Source organism: Mustela erminea, chromosome 3 (assembly GCF_009829155.1).
Source record: "Mustela erminea isolate mMusErm1 chromosome 3, mMusErm1.Pri, whole genome shotgun sequence".
Lineage (NCBI taxonomy): Eukaryota > Metazoa > Chordata > Mammalia > Carnivora > Mustelidae > Mustela > Mustela erminea.
This window is the reverse complement of record NC_045616.1, coordinates 50,552,503-50,579,226: the sequence shown is the minus strand read 5'-3', so window position 1 is coordinate 50,579,226 and position 26,724 is coordinate 50,552,503. Positions and strand designations below refer to the sequence as shown.

General features: G+C 36.2%; 1 protein-coding gene across 3 annotated transcripts in view; it reads left to right on the top strand.

Annotated features, from left to right (window-relative positions):
* Nucleotides 1–26,724, top strand: part of ADGRV1 (adhesion G protein-coupled receptor V1) — a 541,343-nt gene that overhangs the window by 89,021 nt on the left and 425,598 nt on the right. For all 3 annotated transcript variants that reach the window (XM_032335763.1, XM_032335762.1, XM_032335765.1), the window contains 9 exons: nt 7,341–7,521; nt 8,609–8,811; nt 12,478–12,607; nt 16,002–16,082; nt 17,764–17,903; nt 19,455–20,064; nt 23,416–23,631; nt 25,093–25,308; nt 26,015–26,259. In XM_032335763.1, the coding sequence (XP_032191654.1) occupies nt 7,341–7,521; nt 8,609–8,811; nt 12,478–12,607; nt 16,002–16,082; nt 17,764–17,903; nt 19,455–20,064; nt 23,416–23,631; nt 25,093–25,308; nt 26,015–26,259 (2,022 nt within the window). The remainder of the gene's footprint in view (nt 1–7,340; nt 7,522–8,608; nt 8,812–12,477; nt 12,608–16,001; nt 16,083–17,763; nt 17,904–19,454; nt 20,065–23,415; nt 23,632–25,092; nt 25,309–26,014; nt 26,260–26,724) is intronic.

The window sequence follows — 26,724 nt, the reverse complement described above, 5'->3', positions numbered from 1 at the left end:
GACTAACTGACCACCCAGGTGCCCCCATTTTTGTATTTATTTATGTAAAAAAACCACAAGATTTTTGAATGATGTGTGTTACAGTTTTATCTTTTCTTTAATACCAATATAATAAAAATGGTGTGGATTGAAGGTTTGTCATTTTGGGTTTTTTGTTATTGCTGATTCAATAGGAAACTGCAGAAATCTTTTTTTTTTTTTTAGGTTTTTTTTTCCTCACCATAGGACATACCCTCCCCAATGTCCATCACCCAGCTACCCCATCCTCCTACTCCCCTCCCCTCCAGCAACCCTCAGTTTGTTTCCTGAGATTAAGAGTCTCTTATGTTTTGTCTCCCTCTCTGGTTTCATCTTTTTCATTTTTCCCTCCCTTCCTCTATGATTCTTTGTCTTATTTCTCAAATTTCTCTTATCAGTGAGGTTATATGATAATTGTCTTTCTCTGTTTGACTTATTTTGCTCAGCATAATACCTTCTAGTTCCATCCACATTGTTGTTAATGGCAAGATTTTGTTTCTTCTGATGGGTGCATAGTATTCCATTATATATATACCACATCTTCTTGATCCATTCATCTGTTGATGGACATCTAGGTTCTTTCCATAGTTTGGCTATTGTGGACATTGCTGCTATAAACATTTGGGTGCACATGCCTCTTTGGATCACTACATTTGTATCTTCAGGGTAAATACCCAGTAGTGCAATTCCTTGATCATAGGGTAGCTCTATTTTCAACTTTTTGAGGCACTTCCATACTGTTTTCCAGAGTGGCTGCATCAGCTTGCATTCCCACCAATAGTGTAGGAGGGTTCCCTTTCTCTGCATACTTGCCAACACCTGTCATTTTCTGACTGATTAATTTTAGCAAGTTGAAATTTTAAAAAGCTATTAATGAGGGGCAATCAAAAATAGAGGCTCTCACCGCTAGGAAAAATGAGGCAGAAGAGAGAATTAGTGATAGAAGACCAAATGATGAAGAATAAAGAAGCTGAGAAAAAGAGAGATAAACAACTCTAGATCATGAGGGGAGAATTCGAGAGATAAGTGATACCATAAGATGAAATAATATTAGAATAATTGGGATCCCAGAAGAAGAAGAAAGAGAGAAAGAGAGGCAGCAAGTATACTGGAGCAAATTATAGCAGAGAACTTTACTAGTTTGGGAAAGGAAACAAGTATCAAAATCTAGGAGGCACAGAGAGCCCCCCTCAAAATCAATAAAAATAGGTCCATACGCCATCATCTAATAGGAAAACTTACAAGTTTCAGAGAAAAAGAGAAAATCCTGAAAGAAGCCCAGGACAACAGGTCTGTTACCTACAACAGTAGAAATATTAGCTTGGTAGCAGACCTATCCACAGAAACCTGGCAGGCCAGAAAAGACTGGCATGATATATTCAGAGCACTAAACAAGAAAAATATGCAGCCAAGAATACTATACCCAGCTAGGCTGTCACTGAAAATAGAAGGAGAAATAAAAAGCTTTCAGGACAAACACAAACTAAAAGAATTTGCAAATACCAAACCAGCCCTACAGGAAATATTGAAAGGGGTCCTCTAAGCCAAGAGAGAGCCTAAAAGTAACAGACCAGAAAGGAACAGAGACAATATACAGTAACAGTCACCTTACAGGCAATATAATGACACTAAATTCATATTTCTCAATAGTTACCGTGAATGTAAATGGGCTAAATGTCTCAATGAAAAGACACAGGGTATCAGAATGGATTAAAAAAAACAAGATCCATCGATATGTGGCCTGCAAGAAACTCATTTTAGACTCAAAGACCCTCCAGATTGAAAGTGAGGGGGTGGAAAGCCATTTACCATGCTAATAAACATCAAAAGAAAGCTGGGGTGGCAATCCTTATATCAGATATTTAGATTTTAAGCCAAAGACTATAATAAGAGATGAAGAAGGACACTATATAATACTTAAAGGGTCTTTTCAACAAGAAAATCTAACAATTTTAAACATCTATGCCCCTAATGTGGGAGCAACCAACTATATAAACCAATTAATAACAAAATCAAAGAAACACATTGATAGTAATACAATAATATTAGGGGATTTTAACACCCACCTCCCTGAAGTGGATAGATCATCTAAGCAAAGATCAACAAGGGAATAAAGGCTTTAAATGACACACTGGACCAGATGGACATCATAGATATTACCAGAGCATTCCATCCCAAAGCAACAGAATACACATTCTTCTCTAGGGCACATGGAACATTCTCCAGAATAGATCACATACTGGGTCACAAATCAGGTCTCAACTGGTACCAAAAGTTTGAGATGATTCCCTGCATATTTTCAGAGCACAATGCTTTGAAACTTGAACTAAATCACAAGAGGAAAGTTGGAAAGAACTCAAATACATGGAGGCTAAAGAACATCGTACTACAGGATGAATGGGTCAACCAGGAAATTAAAGAAAGATGAAAAAAATTCATGGAAACAAATGAAAATGAAAACACAACTGTCCAAAATCTATGGGACACAGCAAAGGCAGTCCTGAGAGGAAAGTATATAGCAATACAAGCCTTTACCAAGAAACAAGAAAGGTCTCAAGTATACAACCTAACCCTACACCTAAAGGAGCTAGAGAAAGAACAGCAAATAAAGCCTAAACCCAGCAGGAGAAGAGAAATAAAGATCAGAGCAGAAATCAATGAAAAAGAAACCAAAGGAATATGTAGAACAGATCAACGAATCTAGGAGCTGGTTCTTTGAAAGAATTAATAAGATTGATACATTCCTGGCCAGCCTTATTAAAAAGGAAAGAAAAGGACCCAAATTAATAAAATCATGAATGAAAGAGGAGAGCTCACAACCAACACCAAAGAAATACAAACAATTATGAAACTGCAGTATTCTTAATGGTATTCTGCTTTCTAATCAGGCACTGAGATGTTCTTGTAGCTATAATCTCAACTTTATTTTTTAATATGGGAAAATGAACTAATTTTTCTTTGTTTCAAGTGATCTCCAATTTTATCACAATTTCTGTGAACTGTCATCATATTTCTGAATAGGTGCTCCAGAAATAAGTGGCATTTTCTTACAAGTAGATTGTGCCCTCTATTAGAAACTTTTTTAAACATTCCTTTGGGCTATCATGTTAGATATTCACATCAGTATAATTTTTCATTAAAAATATAAATAACTTACATGTCATCAGTGACAAAGTAGTAAAATAGCTTAATGATTGCAAGTATAATCTATGAGAAAATTTCTAAGGGGGTTAGGAGTTAATTGGATGAAAAAGATAAAATTGAGAGGAGACAGATTTAAAGAGTTAATACTAAAGAAGAATGATCAAATCTCTATAATTTGGGGGAAGAAGAAACTAAATATTTTATAACAAAATTCCTCCAATAGCAGGCTTCAGATAGAGCCATGGTAAATATTTTGCTGGTCTTTGGTAAAATGAGGAAAATTAGGAAAACTAGCAAGTTTTCATAAGGCTAAAATTATTCAATTTTAAGGACCGTATTTTAATCTGATGCTGTCTTTTTCACCCTCCTGGATTTAAAGTGTTGTTTTTCTTTAGCCAAGTTAAAGTGGTAGTATATGGTCCTTTTTTAAATATTTCTATTTGGAAAACAGGGCAGATTCCACAATTTTCCCTTGTGGAGTTTACCAACTATGAAATGAAGATATAATTTGAAACCATTGTTTTATAAAATGGATTTGTACACATTTTGGAAGGGAAAAGAACTAATCACATTTTAGTCAGGAAAATAGTTATATGTACGCTTGTCAAGATTTATTGAAAATATTTCCTTCTATCATTTATAATTCTTTTTTAAAAGATTTCATTTATTTGACAGAGAGACCACAAGTAGGCAGAGAGGCAGACAGAGAGAGAGAGGAAGGGAAGCAGGCTCCCTGCTGAGCAGAGAGCCCGATGTGGGGTTTGATCCCAGGACCCTGGGATCATGACCTGAGCTGAAGGCAGAGGCTTTATCCCACTGAGCCACCCAGGTGCCCCTCATTTTTAATTTCCTTAAAAAATAATTCACACTGAAAACAGAATAATAACATTGAACAGTGCGGTCGGCTTATAGCACCATGTCTGTTAGATCTATACCAGCCTCTCTGTCTTACCAAGCCAACGACAGGGTACCTCGCTATCACTAGTGCTCCGTGATTGTACCTTCTAGCACAGACAGCAGTGTAAGGGAGCCTCCACTTCTCTGCTGCCTTCCAGATATTGGGGGAGTGCAACTAACTGAATATACTTAAATCGTATCTGAAAACCTAGCTGCAAAGGAGTCTGGACAGTGTGTCTGGGAGGTGTGTGTGTGTGTGTGTGTGTGTTTCCAAAGGATGGGAAATTTCACTGGAAATGTGTTTTTCAAGTTTTTTTTTTAAATGGCCCATTAATTATGAAATCAATTAAGCAAGTTACAATGAAGAATTTAAAAATTGAATAGAAAATAGGAGAGCATATATAACATATAGTAACATAAAGTAAAGGCAAATGTTTTTTGTTGTTATTTACTGAGTTACCAGGTAAAATACATTTATTTATACCTTGATAGGGTCTTCATTTCACTAAAATGAATAAGTACCCTTTAAAAATATTTACTGCTTTATTTTTAATGTACATCTTGATATTTTGGTATTACTTTTCAGAGCAACATTTGTTAGCTTGCTTTCTGAGAGCAAGACATTTTAAATCTTCAGAATAAATATTGTTCCCTTTTTTTCAAGAACACTGACATGACTTGGGTAATTGGTGTCATTTTTGTACTTCTGAGAGCATATTGGCTGTGCCGTATATTACTTTCTAATTTAAAATCAAGAATGAACATTAAAACTAAATTCAGATTCTACCTCAGATGTATTAAATCAAACTCTAGAAAAACTACTTAAGAAAATGTTCTCCAAATGCTTTTGGGCCCAATGACTAGTAGTTTGGAGACTGCATTTGGAGTTAGTTTGTTGTCAGACTGTTGTCACCTTTTTTTCTGGGAGAAACTAGGAAGTCACCCTTCATTTCTTTCTGTCTCTCATTTGCTGTACTAAGTGAGACATCGGGGTTTGGGTCTTCTATCTCCAGAACAAATCTTAAATCTATCTCTTTTTCTTCATCTCTACTGTCACTGCATTAGTTCATTATTTCTGGTCAGTCACCTCCTAGCTCAACTCCTAGTATCCTTTCTTGCCCTGTCCACTCTGTTTACATTCTGCCATGGTACTTACTCTGAAACAAAATTCTCATTTTGTCAGTTTCCTGCTTATGATTCTTCAGTTTTACTCCACTGCCTATGGAATAAAGTCCTTTTTTTTTTTTTTTGGCATGTGAAATTTACTACTGTCATGTTTTCACCATCAAAATTTGTGATCATGGTCTTTTCTCTTTTCCTTCTTGCCTTTGTATAAGACCAAAAGAGAGATATTGGCTAATTTGACAAGCTTAAAGCAAACTTCAGGAATGTCACCAATAGCATGACCTTTGCAACCAAATCCAGCAGTCAGAACTCCATCATTTCCCAGAATGAAGTCAGCAGTTTACTTCTGGCGTCAGTGGCAATCATTAAAAATACCCGTTCATGATATAAAAACCTGGGAGAAACTCTTCCAGGAACAGAAACTACATTAGACTAAAGCACTTACCTTAGTAAAATTCAGACAACCATCATTGGGCACCAAGGCTGTGATTTTCTGCCATTCTTGATCAGCAGGACCCTGACCTAATCCCTGATGGCATAATTTGGGTGTTTGGCTTTCCACCCTTTTTTCCAACATAATTCGCTTTGCATGGGAAGCTCCTTTAACAGTGTTGGCTTTTAGAACCATGCCCAAATGGGCTTTCTTGTACTATATGTCATGCCACTCCTGGTCTTGTCAGTGGCCAAGGAGCTTCTTGGCTGTATGAAGACTGAACACCTGCCCATCCTGCTGGCGCCATGGGCCTAAGCAAAAGAGTCCTTTTTTTTTTTTCTTTTAAATGATAGCATAAAAGGTCCCTGTGGTCTGACTCCTGATTATCTCTCTATCTGTGTTTCCTGCTGCAGTCATGGTGGTCTAATTGCAGTTCCTTGTAAGCCTATTCTTTCATGCACTGTGTGCCTTTATACGTATTGTTTCTTTCACTTGGAATTCCCTTCCCATTATTATTTACAATTGCAGCTAATACCTTAAGACTTGCTTAAAAGCTCTCTGTTGGGGCGCCTGGGTGGGTCAGTGGGTTAAAGCCGCTGCCTTCAGCTCAGGTCATGATCCCAGGGTCCTGGGATCGAGCCCCACATCGGGCTCTCTGCTCAGCAGGGAGCCTGCTTCTTCCTCTCTCTCTGCCTGCCTCTCTGCCTACTTGTGGTCTCTGCCTGTCAAATAAATAAATAAAATCTTTAAAAAAAAAAAAAAAGCTCTCTGTTGTAAAATCTTTAGTAGGTAGAGTTGGTTGGGTTTCTTTGGTCTGTTTATTAACTCTGTCATATTTCTTATTTATTGATTTAAAATCTTATAACATTTTAAATATGTGCAATAATATTGCATAATATTGCACAATATTATTGCACATATTTATTAATTATTAACTTAATATTTATTATATATGTGGAATAAACACTATGATTGCTGTATTTTGTGATTCAGAATTAAACAACAAACCTACTAACTAGCATTTTATATTGCATTTTAAATTTTTTCTTCATGATTTCTCTCCTACAATAGACTGTGAGCCTCTTAGCAACTGGAGCCTTCTCTAATCCTGGCACATTATCGGTGTCAAAACATGTTTATTCAGTTAATAAAGGAAGGGGGAATTGTTTTTTCTCTTCAAATTTTGACTTAAATTTTGTGGAGCATGTCTGAGTTACTGCTAATTTTTAGAAGGATTGCTTGTGCCAGACTTTCAAGGTCCATTGTGAATCTCTTTTCTAAAATGCTACTAAGTATGTCAGGCACTAGACATGTATGTGTTGCCCTTTCCTACTACCCCACCACATCCCATCAGATAACATGTAGTTCCTCACTTAGGAACTCTGTACCCTGAGGTTGGTAATACCACTGTCTTTGTTACAAGCAACATGTGATATTACATTGATAGATCAATGTAACATTACACTGATAGATTAGTACATCAAATGAATATGACATTTTTAGGCCAAAAATATTACTGCTCAGCACCCATTATTATTTAAAAATAATTATTTTCTTTGGTCTCTCTCTCTTTCTCCCTGGTTTAGTGTTTAAGAAATGTATCATGTGAAGTAGTAACTTCAGTTAAGTATAACTTAATTGGCTACTTTATTTTCTTCTGGTAGGTGTTAAGTAATTTCTTTGTGCCTCATTGCTTCATGCTTCTGCGTTTTTGCATTTATAGGTCCTGAATATATATGTCCTTGATGATGATATTCCTGAGCTTAATGAGTATTTCCGTGTGACGCTGGTTTCTGCAGTTCCTGGAGATGGGAAGCTAGGTTCAACCCCCACCAGTGGTGCAAGCATAGATCCCGAAAAGGAAACAACAGATATCACAATCAAAGCTAGTGATCATCCATATGGTAACCAAGCCCTTTTGCAGAAATAATCCTCTTTTCTCTGGGTGTACTTGGTCTACTTAAGAACTTCTTAAGGGACTTTTTGCAAATGATTGAAACAGAACTTCAGGCCCTCTAACTTCTAGGCTCTTGAAATTCTAAACTGCCATTATGAAGGATATTGTTTATGAAAGAAAATATAAAGATCAATTTCTGAAGTTTAATAATACAGGATTATTTAAATGAATTTAAAATGAAAGAAAGTATTTCTATTCATGACTTTCAAAAAATTTTTAAGATTTTTATTTATTTATTTGACACACACAGAGAGAGAGACTGTGAGAGAGGGGACACAAGCAGGAGGAGTGGGAGAGGGAGAGGGAAAAGCAGGCTTTCCACTGAGCAGGGAGCCTGATGCAGGACTTGATCCCAGGACTCTGGGACCATGACCTGAGCCAAAGGCAGATGCTTAATGACTGAGCTACCCAGGGACCCTCAAAATTAAACTATCCTGTTATGATATGTTACCCCTAACTAACTGAAGTACTTCCTAATTTTTGTTAACCTTCAAGAAGTAGAGTTATCACTGTCTTTTTATATTAATTTTTTTTGGTCTGTGCTGCAAAGTGATAATTTTCTTAATAGTTTCTTAATCATCCTAATAAATTGAGACTGGTTTTCTACATTGAAAGATAACAGTTCTTTTGTAGGAAAAAAGCAAGAACAACTATTAAAAGTTCTGTGTAGGAAACCTGAGAGGCTCTTCAACTCTGATTTTCTTAGTTTAATTTTTCTTAAATGTGTTGCAGATCCTTTGGGGTGGCATTAATCATGTTCTGCTCTAAGTCCAAGAATGAATTCTAGAGATTCAAATATAAGATTCTCTGGGTAGAAACAAGGAAGATTATCATTTTAACTTTTAACATTTTGAGAACTTATTGACATAGTTTATGTCAAAAGCATGTTAAATCTTCACGTAAGTCTATTCCAATGAAAGCCCTCAGAATTTTATTCTGGCAATCAAAATAATCATGCAAGATTGTTTCAAATGAACAAGTTCTTCCATGAATAATTGAGGCCAGAATATCCTGCCTCTTTTTGTGTCCTGCAGGCTTGCTTCAGTTCTCCACAGGGCTGCCCCCCCAGCCCGAGGACCCGATGACCCTGCCTGCAAGCAGTATTCCACACGTCATTGTGCAGGAGGAAGATGGAGAAGTGAGGCTACTGGTCGTCCGGGCACAAGGCCTCCTAGGGAGGGTTCTGGCAGAATTTAGAACAGTGCCACTGACAGCATTCAGTCCTGAGGACTACCAGGTATATATATTCCTTAGTCCTTTGGAAATGATATGTGTACTTGTCAGATAGTCTCAATGCTTCTCTTGGAGGACTGACCGGAAGGGACTTGGCACTAATCCTATGCAAGGCAGAAAATAAGCACTGATGGCTCTCTAGCATTTTACATTTCTAGAAATTAAAGTACTTCAGTTCTTCGAAGCCTGACACTTAAGTAGCTATCATACTGATGATTCCTCTTGCACCTTATATTTGTCATGGTTTTCATTTGTATTATTTATTTTTAATGTTACAGGTTTTGATCAGGTGTATTTACAGTTCTGTTTCTAACACATTTTAAATCCTCATGTCTGCGTCCATCAAATAGGACCAAATTTGTGAAGAAATTATATGCCCGTGTCTTTTCAATTTTAATTGTATTTTTTGTTCAAGTGAGCAGCAGTGTGGTAGTGGCAAACAGAAAATTGGGATTTTTGAACTGGACCAGTCTGGGTTTTAATTGGTCTTCTAAGTGGGTAGCCTTGGGAGCTCAGATCTTCCTAATCTCAGTTTCTTTATCATTAAGAGGAGATAATATCTGCTGGCCAGGATTGCTCTGAGGCTGGATGGCAGCATTTTAAGTGTCATGTCCTGAACATAGCACATATATCATGACACTCAGTAATCACTGCTTATTATCACGAATATTTATTTGTATTAGGCAAATGCTCATAATTTCTTTTTGGCTGTACTTCTGAGGAAGTATTTTATATCCTCCAACATTTCTGTTTTCCCAAAGAATTATCTCCTTTCAGTTTAATTTTAGTTTTCCTGTTTTTCTCCTTCTTCCTAACAAAACCCACACAATGGTACAGTATCCAGTAATTTGTACACGCTTTTCTCCTTAAACCCCAGAAACCCTGGCTAATTGAATTTAATTAATTTTGGCTGTAGTCCAGTTAGCGAAGCTTTCTCAGATTTCTTCCTTCTCAAACTCTTTTTCTTGGGCAAGTTATATTTCTCTTGCCTTGACATATATTATATCTTTAATTTGATATGTAACAATTTGCACAAGACATGATAGCTTAGCTTAGTATTCTCTGCGTTTTCCTTAGAGAAATACTTTGGTCCTTATATTGGATAGTGTCCAATATCTAGGTAGTCTGGAAATCCCCAGTCTCCAGTTGGATTATCATTTTCTTTAATAACTAAAAAGAAATAAAACAAAACCTATGCCCCTATATTTCACAACCATCAGAAATCTACTACCCTTGAAGACATTTCTGATGATTTTTAGGGTACTGGTACATAGATGTTCTGTATGTCACTGGTTTCCACTTTGAACTGTGATATATTTGCTTGTCCCTGAAAATGTGATAATTTTTCTTCACTTCTCTCTGATGGGTCATCTCTCTCTGATCTGCTTTACCACAAAAGTAATACTTCTTAGACTGTATGTGTGAGTATACATGTGTTGGGGGATGGAGGGGAAGTGCCAGGAAAGATCATCTATAGAAGAGGAGACAATTGAATATCAGATATCGTTTTTCTTAACCTTATTCTCAATGCTAAGGTATAGGTGGTCCCCACCATACAGGTGCTTACTTCCAGCTCTTGTGATATAAAACAACTAATTAATGATTGAATCACAGTCATAGGAATGTTCAAGGTTGGTACCCTGGGAGAGAAGTAGGTATTGACATAGGGTAGTTGAGGAGGCCTTTCTTAGGGAAGTGATACCTATGCTGAGCTCTGAAGTTTAAGGAGAAAATGATTAAACTAACTGAAGGGGGAAAGAACTACTCAAGACTGGTAAAATGGCATGGTTAAAATGGTTAAATGGTCCTAATGAGGAGCAGAAAGAAGACCAGTGTTTCCAGAATGTGGAGAGCTAGGTGTCCTGGTAAAAGATAAGGTATATGGGGACTGGACCTTTCTAGGCCTTAGAGATCATGCTACACTTGTGCCTTATATTTTAAAAACAAAGCTAAGTAATTGAAAGGTATTATGTATTTATAAAAGCTCAGTAGTCAGAATGGGGGAGAATGGACTGGAAGATAAAAGTACTAGATGCAGAAAGGCCAGTAAGGAGTTCACTACCTGATTAATGGCGTAGATGTGAAGAAGTAGGTGGGCCCAAGAAACGTGTTTGAGTTAAAGTGGCGGGATTTGAAAGTTGTTGAGTGCAAAGAATAAAGCAGAAGAGTGTGTCAAAAGTGACTCCCCAGTTCCTGGCACAAACAACTTGCTGCTATATAATTTAGTACTGTAGAGAGGATTGGATAAGGCATAGATTTTTTTTAAGGGAAAATCATGAATTAAAAATTCTGACAGAAATGATAAGAAAACTTTGAAATAGGCATTAAGTTTTAAGTTTGGATAGCAGAGGTTGGAGACAAGAATTTGGGAGTTGGGAACGTATAAATACTATTTGAAGTCTAAATGCATGGTAGCCTTTTTTGGAAAAAGACTCTAAAGAGAGTCTGATGAGCAATTTTTAGGGATTGTAAGGCAACTGTTAAAATCAACAGAGAACACTAAAAAGAATGAGCTAGAAACGTAAGGAAAAAAGGAGAGTATGATATCATGGAATACCAGAGAAGAACATATTTCTAGAAGAGGAAATGGCTCATCATTTAGGATATTGCTAAGGTCAAGTTAAGATGGTTTCCTAAGACAGTCAAATATTATTTCTGTTGTTAAGACTTGTGGAATTACTCCACTGATGACTGTCCTCTAGGCAAAGTTAATTACTTCCTTCTTGAGCTTACTATATGCCTTTTATAGCAGTTGTTTTTCTGTTCAAATTATTATATTATGTGGTTAACACTCCTTATAGAATGGTCTCCATCTAGCTAGAGATTTGTCTTGGCTGTTTCTGAATCCCAAGCATCTAAAATGGTACCATGTACATGATGTGCATTTGATAAATATCCAAAAAAGTAAATAAATGCATGATTAGGTTAATTGTACATGGGTTTCTCAATTTAGCTCTGAGATCATTAATAGCTCCTGAAAATGAAGTAGAGTTTGTCCACACAAGCTAACACTACTAAAATTTAAAACTTTTAAATGTGTTCTCATGACTTGAGGGGACAATGTTTATATAAGAGATAATGAGGTTGGGGAGGAAAAAAGGGCCTTGAGACTTTGAACTTAAATAACTTTTTGTTTTTCCTCTAGTATGTGAACTTTTCTGATGCGAGGTCTATATTGTGAATTGCAGTTGCAAGTATAATCAAGAAAACGTTAATGCCCAGTAGACTGATATTTATTATTGTTTGGAGAAATTCTCAGAATGAAAATGTGAAAATGCTATTGTTACACACTGATTATTTACATTACCCTGATATAATTTGAACAGTTCTAAATATATGTGGTCAAGAGTTTCGTGCATCTCATTGAATTAATTTAGGAATTTGTGGATGTCACCTTTTCAGATTTCTCATTTGCCTGGACTGCTTTTTTGATGAATAGACAAACAAGAGAAATAAAAATCCATCTGCTTTTCTTAGTTGGAGAATATTTATTTAAAATTTATATCAAACACTATTCACATCCACTTAAGTGTTTTCAGGTTTATATTTTACTTATGTTCTTCTGTTTCAGTATTTATAATAATTTGGGACATAGAAGACACTCTCATCTTGCACATTAATATACAGAATAATTATAATCTAGTGGATAAATCTTTTATTTGTATTTCAGAGTGTTTCCGGTACCTTAGAATTTCAACCAGGAGAAAGATACAAATATATTTCTGTTAATATCACTGATAATTCTGTCCCAGAATTGGAAAAATCTTTTAAAGTTGAGTTACTGAACTTGGAGGGAGGAGGTAAGCTGGTTACTCAAATGTATCAAATATTTATATTTTCTTGTTCATCTGTCTTGAGGATAGTTGATTCTCTTAAGGAAATACAATCCTTTGAATCAATGTTACTTTTTTTTTTTTTTTTTTTTTTTAAAGATTTTATTTATTTATCAGAGAGAGAGAGGGAGAGAGAGTGAGCACAGGCAGACAGAATGGCAGGCAGAGGCAGAGGGAGAAGCAGGCTCCCTGCTGGGCAAGGAGCCCGATGTGGGACTCGATCCCAGGACGCTGGGATCATGACCTGAGCCGAAGGCAGCTGCTTAACCAACTGAGCCACCCAGGCGTCCCACTTTTTTTTTTTTTTTTAAATGTGTGAGTTACTAGTCTTTGGGAAGAGCATCCTAAACATTAATAATTACTTCAGATAAATTTGGTAGACAGTTTTTGATGGATAATTGCTTTCTTTTCTTGGTAAAAAGAGTATTTCTATCTCCCTACATAAATTTAGAAAATTAGTCTTAAAAATTAATATTCAACTCATAGTTTTGTTTACATAGACTTTTGCTGTGAGGTTTAGTTAACTCTGAGTTAATATTTCTAATGTTTATTATAAGGATACCACCTATTGTGCTGTTTTTTTTTTCCCTTTTATTACCCATTGGTTTTTCCAAGTTGAGTGCTTTGATTTTCTTTTTTATTTTTTAACTTAGAAATATATTTATTATTATGTGTTTCTATGTAGCACAAAATATTTCCTTATATATGTAAAAAAGAATCCCCAAAATAGTATAATTGTAATGAATCACCAAATTATTATTTTTTTTAACTTTAAGATTTATTTATTTATTTGAGAGAGAGATTGTATAAGAGGGAGAGGGAGGAGAGAATCCCAAGCAGACTCCTCACTGAGCCCAGAGCCCCACATGGGCCTGATCCCATATCCCTGAGATCACTACCTGAGCTGAAATCAAGAGCTGGAAGCCCAACTGACTAAGCCACCCAGGCACTCCCTGAGTGAATCACCAAATTATAGTTGTCATTCGTAGTAGGTGCTCCTAAAATCATGTCTTTCCTTTCTTACTCTTTCAGTTTTCATGGTAGCTTCTTTACAGCTATCTCCAGGTGTAGCCCAGGTGAATTTAGCAATTTTAGATAATTTATTATGAGTGATTATCAATAAGACAGGTCAACAGCACTTTATCCTCAATTCTGATATTCAGAATCTCCAATTTTCAAAGATTTTTGGTCAGGATTCATTTCATGGCAAAACTCTTCTGCACTGAATAGATGCTTCTTATAGTCTTTATCCCATTTGGATGAACTATTTATATAGGTTTCTTCACAGAAGTGTTAATGTGTATGATTTTCAGGTGCTGCTGGGAGTGTTATGCAATGCATGTGATATGTACCATAGTCCCTTTATAAATGTAAGAAACTGAGAGTTGGTAAGGTATCAGCAGGATAATCTCTTCCTTCCAAAACCTGGTATTACTGTCTTATTATTATCTTCATGGTTTAATGAAGAAGGTTATAATACTATATAAACCACCCAAAGGGAGAGATTGAGTAAAACAGAAATATTAAAATTGTCTTCTACTATGTAATGAGACTTCAGATTAAGTATGGAAAATATCCCCAAATTTTCTTTCCCTGTGTTCCCAAAGCCCAGGTGAAAGCAAACCAGGGAAATGATTAAACAGTGCTGCAGCTTGGTTGACTGCATAAAGCAGTAAAAACATGCTGGATGGCCTGTTTGGAGGATGGCATGTAAAAATACCAGCTTGGTTTGTCCTCCAGAGAGAAGTCCTTGCATTTCCAAATCATATTTTCATGACACAACTTCAGTAATTAGGGGCCACTATAAAATATTTGAAAAGTTGTTCTTTGTATCACCTGTAGTTATCAATACTTACAGAATAGAGAAAATGGTAGCGATCATTATTGATTGATAAGGAACATTAAGTATTCTTCAGAAGTAATATTTCTGATCATAGTGATACTTGGTATCTTATATAGAAACTTTTCCCATATTTGTAGAATATGCATTGTTAGGTATTAATTGTGCATGAGTACTCAGTTGAAAACCAATCTTGCAGACTTTGAGTAAGCAATAGTGGCAGAGAATCTCATTTTCCCTCAGTGAGTTGGGATTGGAGGTAAAGAAATCTAGACAGTGGCTTCTATTCCCCCAGTTATAGTAGGGACTGTCTAAGCAGTACAGTATTATGAGGTGCTAAATTCTTTTGAGAGTCAGGGGAACAACCGTCATTCCATATCGTTTTGTCTATAAAACTGACTGTATGTAAGATACCTACCTGCACAGATGTTTTATGTTAGCCAGAGTGCATAGTGTTGAACCATTGTCTCGTGACTTGCAGATAATATGGGGGATGTACTGGATATTCTTAAAATTCATTTTGCCTCCTAAGTATCTAAGATGATTTCAGATTTGGGGTGCCATAAATTCTCATGTCTGGTGAATACCAGTCCTATTGAGGGGAAGAAGAGCAGGGCAGATCTTAAACTTGCATGTCAATCAAGGACACTGACAGAAGCACATAGGTCTGGATATGGACTTGCCTCTCTTAATCTTCTTTTCCACTGCTATCATCAGTACACTTCCTGTCTTCTTTGCAAACTTTTGGTAAATTAATGGGCGGAGCTTAAGTCTATTGGAAGTGAGGGTACACCACTGTCTTTTTTATCACAGTCTTCATATATTGCCAAGTACTTTATTTTTTACATTATTTATTTGGGCTTTAGAGCAGTTCTGTAGAAGGCAACACATTTTTTAGGTGAGAAAACTGAAGTACCAAGAGTTTGAATGGCTTGCTGAAAGTTTTACAGTGGGTATATTTCACAGCTAGGCCCGAAACAGATTGTTGTAGACTACTTGTCTCGGGTTCTTTCTACCAGGTCAGTGGCAAAAGGGTGATCAAGTCTGAGAATGGTAAATAAAGTGGGAAATTGAACATATTCATTTCCCTCAAAGCGGTAAGGTGACTCTGTCATAGTCATAGTCATATAGGCATAAGTGTGTGATTGTACACAACCACAGATATTTTAAAAATATTTAAAATGTTAGAAACAAAAATAAATAAATTGTTAGAAGCAATTTACATTGCTTTAAGTAAGTGATTGAAAGAGACAACTGGTTAAGTTGACAGAAATGGGAAATACCAATTACAACTTAACATGGAGTATTTCCTAAAGCTATGGATGAATTTTTAATAAATAAGTAGCTTGATAAATGTTATGCTTTTACCACTTCAAATAATTTACCTTTTATGGAAGAATGCATTCCATTGGGTGAATATTACTACATTTTCCTCTTTTCTGGATATGTTTTAAGAGCTCTCCATTTTCTCGTTGTGTCAATGTGTATTGTGTGGGTGTGTCTCTGTGTCTCCTTGTGAAGTGACTGAATTCTTTAGGGTTGATGGCAGTGGTAGTGGTGACGGGGACATGGAATTCTTCCTTCCAGCTATTCACAAGCATGGTAAGCAGCTGATCCAAGGCCCTTTACTAGTCTTCATTTTATTTTAACTTCTCTTTTTAGAGATAACAATACTGACCAATTATTTACATCTACTATGTGCAGGTTCTTTACATATTTTATCTCAGTATCCATAGCAGCAACTTTATAAATTAGTATTTGCTCCATGTCACAGTTACCCAACTAGGAAGTGATCAAGCTAGAATCAAGTCCTTATCTACCTCCAAAGCCCAGACTTGCCTCTGTATGAACCCAATACAGTGTCCTGATTCTAACTGTAATAGAAGTTTTGCTATCATTCATAAAGTGATTTTTGAAAAATATTTTGCATAGTTTTGAATACCTAAAAAGAGAGAAATAGTACATTTATACTTTCCTGTTAAATGTATCATGCTTATTTTATTTACAAAAAGAGCCAGCAGTCTTTATATGTAGCATTTTTTTTATTTTTTATTTTTATTTTTTTTCAGCATAACAGTATTCATTATTTTTTCACCACACCCAGTGCTCCATGCAATCCGTGCCCTCTCTAATACCCACCACCTGGTACCCTGACCTCCCACCCCCTCACCACTTCAAACCCCTCAGATTGTTTTTCAGAGTCCATAGTCTCTCATGATTCACCTCCCCTTCCAATTTCCCCCAACTCCTTTCTCCTAACTCCCCATGTCCTCCATGCTATTTGTTATGCTCCACAAATAAGTGAAACCATATGATAGTTGACTCTCTCTGCTTGACTTATTTCACTCAGCATAATCAAAACAGTTGGGAAAAAAGAAGTTAAAAAGGCAATAAATAGGGAGAATAAGTTGCCAGTCATGGGTGGGATTACTGAAAAGAGATTTCAAGTAGATTCCTATGCAAACATGATTCAGCTTTTTAACTCAGATACTTTTTTTTGTATCGAGAGAAAATTATTTCTCAAGGGAGAATTTTTCTAATCCTCAGATATTCCTTTATCACAATTTCAGGTTTTATGTTTTAAGGTTAGAACTCATGTTCCCACCTCTCTCATTTCTAAGTTCCACCAATGCCTCTTGTAACTACTATATTTAATTACTCTATTACTTCTGGAATTGCTCATTTTCTTGTCTGCATATACTAATGCAACATAAAAGTTGGACATAATTCTTAGGAAAAAATGCAATGCTTCTGTAAAATTGGCACCTTTTTAGTTATAAGATTGGCGTGTTTGGGGCCAGGAGAGGTAGATCTATAATATCATAATGGGATGAAAAAATAGGCCTAGAACTAATGCACATTAAAAACCAAGAATCTTTTCAGTCAGATAGTTGAAAATCATAGGGAAACTGTTTCATAAAGGTAAGAGGCATTTCGGCTCATGTTCTTCTGAGGTCAGCAAGGATCGTGGGAGACTTTCCTCATATACTGTGTGTGGAAGAATGTTCTCTTTCATAGGACAGAAAAAGAAAACAAGTTTTCCTTATTCATCTCCAAGTGCTTATACAGCACTTGTATATCACATTGGTGCCAAAATAGAGAAAGGTCATAAAAGCATGAATATGTGTGGCAACCATTTGTGTCTGCCTTTCTTTCTAAAACAAATTAGAACGTAGTCAATGAATGGTACAACTCTTTTCAAAAAGTTGTTCCTTGGCTTTCCTTTGGTTTGTAAATTACTTATTAACATTTTCTTGCTATTTGTTGGAACTTACCCATGCAGCCAGTCTAGGAGTGGCCTCACAAATTCTGGTGACAATTGCTGCTTCTGACCATGCTCATGGTATATTTGAATTTAGCCCTGAGTCACTCTTTGTCAGCGGAACTGAACCAGAAGATGGGGATAGCCTTGTTACATTAAATGTGAGTACGGTTTTCCCTCCACTCTTAGACACTTTCTGTTCTTTTAAAACTGTTTTATTGTATTATGAAAGTGTCCTTTATATTATTTATTTATTTATTTTTTCCTTTTTGGGTAGAGGGGAACAAGCCTAGTGGTACACACAATACAAACTGATAATTGAATAATGATTTAACATTTGTCTTTGTATGTAGTTTTGCATATACGTTTGTCTTATGATTTTGAGGAATCCTGACTCTTTAAGGAATATAGTAGAGCCCTCCAAATATTATTTTTTATAGATTTTGTATTAATTCACTTAGGCTATGGAAACAAATGTCTCCTAAAGCTCAGGGGCTTAGTATAACAAAGATTTGTTCTTCCACTCATGGTATGTCTCCAGATGAACTCGGCCATCACCAGTTATTAAGGGATCAAGGATCCCAGAAGCAACATCCTGGCAGGTGCTTCTGTCTTCATGGAGGGGAAAATGTGGGTTGGAGAATTGCATACTGACCCTTATGATTTCTTTCTGGAAGTGATTTGTAACCTTTCCACTTAGGCTTTTTGGTCAAAGCAAATCACATCGGCCATGCCTAATGATAATAGGTAGAAAAATGCAATCCTATCTCACCTCTCTCCCAAAAGGAAAGAAAGTCCAAAACATTTGTAAATAGCAATAATAATGATAACCCTGTATGTAGGGTGTGTGTGTATGTGTGTTGTGTGTGTGTGTGTACTTTCTTCACTGCTTTGTTCCAGTTAGGAATTAATCTGATTCAATTGTTAAACAATTGGGAGGAGCTTTAAGCTTGCTCAGTTTCCTCAGATTGTATATAAATAATGAAGAAAGATCACTCAATGGCAGATCTTCAGTAAATTGTTGTGGAGTAATTTGAACAACTTTAGAAAGGATAACTAATTATTCAAAAAAAGAAAAAAATTAAGGGAAAAGATCCAGTTTTATAAAATTCTTGTCTTGAATGTTATTTTGAGTTAACATTCATAATTAAAGCTATTTATTTTTCTTAATATATTATTGGCAGAAGTATTTCTTGCTTCTTAAGTATATTTTATCCAACTTTGGGAGAAATATGTTTTTTGGTGAGTTTTTCATCTTACATTGAAGATAAAAGGAAATATAATTTGTTTTCAAAAATGAGTTTTATGGCTAACTTTTCAGAAAATATCACTCATTTCTTCCTTACAGTGAAGTATATTTTTGTAGTAAAAGCAAAAATTTTCATGAGTATGCTTAAACAAAAGAAATTATTAATTACATTTGCTTCATTACTAAACTATAATTGTAGAAATGATATAGCTATAGTTTAGTTAGAAAGTAAAGATGTTCAATCAATGTGTAGCTTAATGCAACAATCACTTTTTAAGTACTGTGAGGGTTTTCAGAGACTGGTGGTTGTTGGTCCCTGCCATCAAGAATCTAAAATTCTTGAGAAAAACTTGTAGAAGATAAGATGAAAATTTAATATCCTGCTATCATTCTGTATTTACAAACCTCTAAATCAATGGTTTTAATCCCTCTCTTAATACATTTCCTATTAAATATTTTATAGATAATGAGAAGCCGTGGAGCTCTGTCTCAAGTGACTTTGCTCTGGAGCATAGGCTCCGATCCTGATGGTGATCTGGCCTTCACCTCTGGCAATGTCACATTTGAGACTGGGCAGAAGAGTGCCAACATCACAGTGGAAATACTTCCAGATGAAGATCCAGAACTGGATAAGGTCTTCTCTGTGTCAATCCTCAGTGTCTCCAGTGGCTCCTTGGGAGTTCATACTAATGCCACATTAATAGTTTTGGCTAGCGATGATCCTTGTGGGGTCTTCATCTTTTCTGAGACAAACAGACCTATCAAAGTTGAGGAAGCAACCCAGAATATCACACTGTCGGTGATAAGATTAAAAGGCCTCATGGGAAAAGTTCTAGTCACATATGCAACACTGGATGATATGCAAAAACCGCCCTATTTTCCACCTAATATAGCCAGAGCAACTCAAGGAAGAGACTATATACCAGCTTCTGGATTTGTTCTTTTTGGAGCCAATCAGAGTGAGGCAACCATAACTATTTCAATTTTGGATGATGATGAACCGGAAAGATCGGAGTCAGTATTTATTGAGCTACTCAACTCTACTTTAATAGAGAAAGTACAGAATCGCCCAAGTAAGTAACCATTAGTGTGTTTTTATTATTATGGGAAGTAAGAATCCTAAAAAAATAAGTTAAGAATTGGGTATAGTAGAAAATCCTATAAAAATAGTAAGCTCTAACTTTGAAAGCATCACTTTACACACGTTTAACTATATGACAAATGGAAGTGGGACACTTGAAAATCCAAAATTATGTTTTGAAAGTCCCTTATGTCCCAAACTGAATTGTTAAAAGCTCTGGTGTAATCCAGTGCAACTGACTTCTAGTGCTATTGTATAAGTACTATGTATTAGTACTAGTATTATGGATTGTGGCTTCCAGATCATTCTAAAGTCAATCTGGGTATTCCAGCGATAGTTCTCTTGGTAAGATCCTGAGCCTCCTTCACCTCGGTCCACTCTGGATGATTCCCTGACCCGATCCACTCTGGATGATTCCCTGACCCAATCCACTCTGGATGATTTCCTGACCCATAGAGCTTTGGCCATGAGCACGTGGGTCCAGCAAGTGTGCAAGGGAAGGGGGACAGGAGTGTGTAGCTGTAAGAAATCCTGTAAATTTATTGGTCACTGGGAGTTGAGAAGAAGGCACTGGTTGGGGACAAGAATGAGGAGTGACCAATCAGCCAATCTGGCAACCTCTTTTGAAAAGTAGCAGTCACTCTGAAATTTGGCTTAGGGGCTTTATAGAGAGAGCAGGGTGGCTCCTGGTAGAGAGCACGCTTTGTACTTTTGGAACTGAGAGCAGTCATTGTGTTACAGATTGTTGATTAGTCACATTTCCCTAAGAGGACAAATAAAGAGAAGAACCTAGATTTCCTGGAATAAGGGAACAAGTAAAGGAAGAAAGATGAATGACATTAATTTGATATCAATTTAACATCAGTTTTAAAGTAATATTTATAACAAATAAAACCTTCTTAAGGAAACTGGAATTGCATATTCCAAAAATAAGATTCTAAGTGCTGCATGTTGACTGTGTTTTGCCATATAGACTAAAGTGTCTCATAAATAAATTTCTTCACCTTACCGTAATACCTGGATGGATACACTATATAGTAAACAATATTCTTATCCACAACGTTAAGTAAGTAATTGTAGTTCAAGATTATAGAAAGAAATTTAAAGGACAACTGCTAATATTAAGTTCAGATTACAGTCAAGGTTAAAATTCTCACACAATATGCATCCTTTTTTTTTTCTTAAGATTTAGGATCAATTCTAAGAGCAAATGAATTGTAATAAAATCCAGCAATTAGTCTTACTGAGTAAGAATTATAAAATAAAGCCTAGTTTTCAAGGAACTCAGTTTATTGAGTGAGATAGAAATAAAGCCAGATGAGAGTATCACATACAACAGTGACTAGGAGCTGTGGGTGTTGGTGTAAGATAACCTACATTTCAATATATAGTAATAAATTATTGAACATAATCTTTTTCTGCCCCAGTTTCTTTATCTATTATACAGAAATATAATGGGGCTTAAATATAATCATATATGTGAAAATTAATGCAATATCTGGCACATGATAAGCATTCAGTAAATACGAACAATTGTTGTTAATAACATGGTGTATGCAGAATATCAATGTGCTATGGGATAGGAGAGAAAATTGACATGTATTTTATGCTTATTATGTTCCTGGAACCGTGCAGCATACTTGGGGCAGTTCACAATAGACATAAGATATGATGTGAAATAATTAAAGAACAATTAAATGCAAATCTGTGTGATAGTGATTACGTTTTTTAATAAGCTAAATCAGTGTAGGACGTGATAAGGTCTCTGTTACTGTACTCTGACTATAATCATTAACTTTGAAGAAAGCAGTACGGGAAGACTGGAGATCAGCACCTGGGTAAGAGCATAGCACAGAATGTACTATTTGGATAATTGAAGGTTTTTTACCTGGTTTGATAAAGAATTGTATGTAGAGACCAAGAGATTAGACAAACTCTCACAGGATGCTTCTTGAGATGTCTGTCAGGTAGTAGCATGATACATTGTGACTTCCTCACCGTCTTTGTGTCTCTGATTATTTGGTAAAAGGTGGACAGTGTTACCTGTCCCATAGAGATGGAGTAGGGATTAAATGACTTGCTACAAGAAAAGTGTTTAAAATAATGCCTGGAAAATTCTTTTCTAATCTAGTTGAATTTAAATTTATTATATTGATATAGAGTTTTTAAATTTTAACCATGATTTAATTTAACATAGTGTGTGGGTCTCCATCATTGAAATTAAATGGTGTTACTGTTTTTAGATTAAATTGTCCGAAAATGTTTGATTTTATCACGTTTCCAAATACAACAGTTGTTAAAGATATTCTGAATATCAACTCAAAATTGTTTACTGCTCATAAGAATTTGTTGATGCTTCATTTATGTTAAAATGTCACTTTTTATGTTGTCTTTGCAAGGGTGCTGGTTGGAATTGAACCTAGAAAATAATTTAGGGAGAGTTTGTGGAAAGTCCTAAATGCCTTCAAAACAAATTTTGCTGTCTCTAAAATTGGTGGAAAGTGAGAAGAGAACCTTGAAAGTATTGAGCACACTTTTTACTGTATCAGCACTAGGGATGGAGTGCCTGGGTGGCTCAGTTGGTTAAGTGAATCTGCTTTGGGGTAGCTTTGAGGCTGTTAATGAAGATGGGAAAAAGGAATGGGTTTGTCAGCAAGGACAGGGTAACAGAGAGGGAGTAACTTATTTACAGTATGATGATTTGCAGCTGGTCTTTGAGGACACAAAGCTTAATGACTTTCCTACTCAATTTTGTAAGTGAAATGTTTTTTAAAAAATTTTATGTCATCCTAGCAACTAATTAGAGGAGTATTGGAAGAGCCTCTTGACAAATTTCCAATACTTATTAAAATATTCCTGTAGGGTAACTATTCCTGTGCTAAAGAGTCTATAATAAAAACCTCTCTAGAATGTAAAGCTACAAGAGAGTAGGGACTTTCTGTTTGTTTTGTTTCCTCCATATCTAGATTAGTGCTGGTCCGTAGTAGTCGGTACATGTTTTTTTGATAGAGACAGTAGAAAGAAGCACCGAATGAGGATCCCCTTCTTTTTTTTTTTTAAATAAAGATATTTATTTACTTATTTGACAGACAGAGGTCACAAGTAGGCAGAGAGGCAGGCAGAGAGAGGAGGAAGCAGGCTTCCTGCAAAGCAGAGAGCCCGATGTGGGCTCAATCCCAGGACCCTGAGATCAGGACCTGAGCCGAAGGCAGAGGCTTTAACCCACTGAGCCACCCAGGTGCCCGTAAGGATCTCATTTGGCTGACAGAATCTTGCTGAGGTTTCCCGATGACTTGTGGCAGGTTGGTAGAATTTTGATACATTAGCTTTCCTTGTCTTTCAGTTCCAAATTCTCCACGCCTTGGGCCCAAGGTAGAAACTATTGCTCATCTAATCATCGTTGCCAATGATGATGCGTTTGGAACGCTTCAGCTCTCAGCACCCGTTGTTCGAGTGGCAGAAAATCATGTCGGACCCATTATCAATGTGACTAGAGCAGGAGGAGCCTTCGCAGATGTTTCTGTGAAGTTTAAAGCCGTGCCAATCACTGCAGTTGCAGGTGAGAGAAGACCTCCAAGGGGCAGTGAAGTGTTTTGGAAGGAAATTATATCCTTAATTAACAAAAGCTGCTTGCAGATGTAGTTAGAAAAATCAACCAGAAAGCAGTAATTCTCTTGCATCTTTTAAAAGGCAAAAATGTAGAGCTTTGATCATGTATTTAGGACACGATTTTGCAGAATTTTTTTGAAAAATGTCCGCAAAACTGTATATGAATTTTAAAGGTAAAATGACCCAAATGTGCACAAACCATTGAAAAGTAAACTGGGGAAAGAATTGTTAGGCTTTCTCTGTGTGTACTTTTTAGTCATTTGAAAGGGATTCATGTGGAAATGATCCGAGGAATGCCGGATAAAATGTGCAGCTGCATGGTTGCCCTGCTTGGCAACACTCTTGCCTCTCAACCCATTTATCTTGCTTGTTTATTTATTTATGAAGAATGTGGAAGAGGCAATGGCTAGCATTAACTATTCTGTGTAAGCAAAATGATTTCACTGCCAAATGCAAACATTAGGAGACTGCCTTTTTATTGGTGCTGTCACAGCATCTAGAGGGAGATCTGCCTGAGAGCTATTCAGTTAGAATCTTTCTGTCATGCGCTTGAAGAAACATGAATGTGAACGGATAGGATAACACGTTTGATATTTTGAAATAAATGATATTTGCCTGAAAAGATAATAAACAAGGCTCACCTAGTCCCTAAGTACGTGTGTTGCGGGCACGCATGCAGGGTGGGTAGCCTAGAGGAATGAATGCCTGACTGTAGGGCGCCCTACACAGGGCTCAAGAGTGGGAATGAATCAGTGTTCTCGGAGATTAGCCTTATGCTTCATAAGGAGGCTCTCTCCATTCCCTTCCCACTGTTTGACCAGGAAACAAAGCTACCGCCAACATGAGTGGTATGTGGTAACAGCTTTTAATCCAGTTTTTTTTTTTTTTTTTAAATGAAAGCCCATAGTTTCCAGCAATAATATTGATGAGTCAGACATGTCTATATCTGTACCGCAGTGGAACATATCTTTCTAGTGAGGTCAGAATTTCAGTTTTGTTCTTTGGTTTAAAAGATTGTGCACATTTTCTTTCTCTTTTGTAGATAAGGGGTTATCTTGTGGTAATGGATGACTCTCTATATTTTTGTCTATGTCCATATCTATATCATAGCTATATCATCTATGTCTGCATATGACAAAAAGAAGAAATTATGCATACATCTTTCTAAAAATGAAAGGATAAACTTGAACACCCTTTGGAGGTCTTTTTCATTATTTTATGATCTCAAACCTGTTTTTTCTGGCAAGAGAGAAAAAATCTTTTTGTTTAGAATATATGTAGTCAATATCCTCAAAAAAGCTTTTCAAGTATATCTGTAGAATTTGATAGGTCCTAGAATTTTACTAGTATATGGCATGATTATTATCATATTTGGGACTAAGTCTTAACATTTTGCTTTTTATCTTCATAGGTGAAGATTATAGCATAGCTTCATCGGATGTGGTCTTGCTAGAAGGAGAAACCAGTAAAGCTGTGCCAATATATATCATTAATGACATCTACCCTGAACTGGAAGAATCTTTTCTTGTGCAGCTGCTGAATGAAACAACAGGAGGAGCCAAACTAGGGGTATTAACAGAGGCAATCATTATTATTGAGGCCTCTGATGACCCCTATGGATTATTTGGTAACCAAACTAGTTTGTGTCTTTTCTGTAACTTGTCACTATAGACCATATATTTCTTCCTTTTTAGGGACTTAGAATCAATTTGATCATGTTTCCCTTTTTTTACTGGCTGATACCAATATGTAGGATATCTGTGCACCCTCCTAGCAGTGGTTAGTGATTATTAAAAAAAGAAATCAGCATCTTAGCATAAATACAGAAGGGAAAAACTTTTAGGCTTGTAAGTCAGATCTGGCTTCTAGATGTGTTTTGTGGAGCTTAGACAGTTCTTTCAAAAATTAATTTACGTAAATTTACACAAAAATCTAGATTTTTCGCCTTCTCAATTAGCAGGAAATCTGGCAACATTGAGCCTCCCTTCCTGCATAGCATCAGTTGTGGGAACAAAATAGCAGCTGCCTCTTTGGACCAGGCTTGCACTGTGCAGTTAGCCACAGAACTCACTAGACCCACTACCCTCATGACTGGTACAGGCCTGACTGTTGTGGGATTCTTAATGATTTCTGCTTCTGTCATAATGAATAATAATGTGGAGATTTTGTCAGACCTGACCAATTAGTATCACAGCATGTTAGTCTGATTTGGGGGATTTAGCTATTTATATTCAGGCTGTGTAGGGGGAAAAAAATCAGCTATTGGATGATAAGAATTCTGTGTTGCCTCAGTTTCACTTTGTATTTGAAATTAACTCTGTTCTGCCCATTAGGTTTTCAGATTACTAAACTTATTGTAGAGGAACCTGAGTTTAACTCAGTGAAGGTAAACCTGCCAATAATTCGAAATTCTGGGACACTCGGGAATGTTACTGTTCAGTGGGTCGCCACCATTAATGGACAGCTTGCTACTGGTGACCTGCGAGTTGTCTCAGGTAATGTGACCTTTGCCCCTGGGGAAACCATTCAAACCTTGTTGTTAGAGGTCCTGGCTGACGACGTTCCGGAGATTGAAGAGGTGAGAGGAATGGCTAGTATAGAATGACACTGTAAATCATACCTTGTCTTATAGTGACTAGAACAGATGGCTGTTGTTGTGGTATTTATAGAAAATGTCAAGTTAATTATTTCTGCAAGAATTTTCAAAATATGGTAGTGTAAAAGTGATTTTTATAGATAAAACTAGAATATTCTAGGAAAAGGTCTGGTATGTATCACAGTTCACTAGTGTAGATTTTTTTGTATAGTTACACTGTATTTTTCCACATTTTCATTAAATGATTAAATATATATCTTTATATATTTAACATAATATAATATAAATACAAATAACATACATTTTTCCATATAAACTCTTAATTTGTATCTAGACTCCCTCTTAGCTTGAGTGTGAGCCAGTCGATCTTAATTAAATTTAGATTTTGATTTTCTACTTATTCACTTATTTGTTCTTCAATAATTTAAAAATTTACTATATGACAAA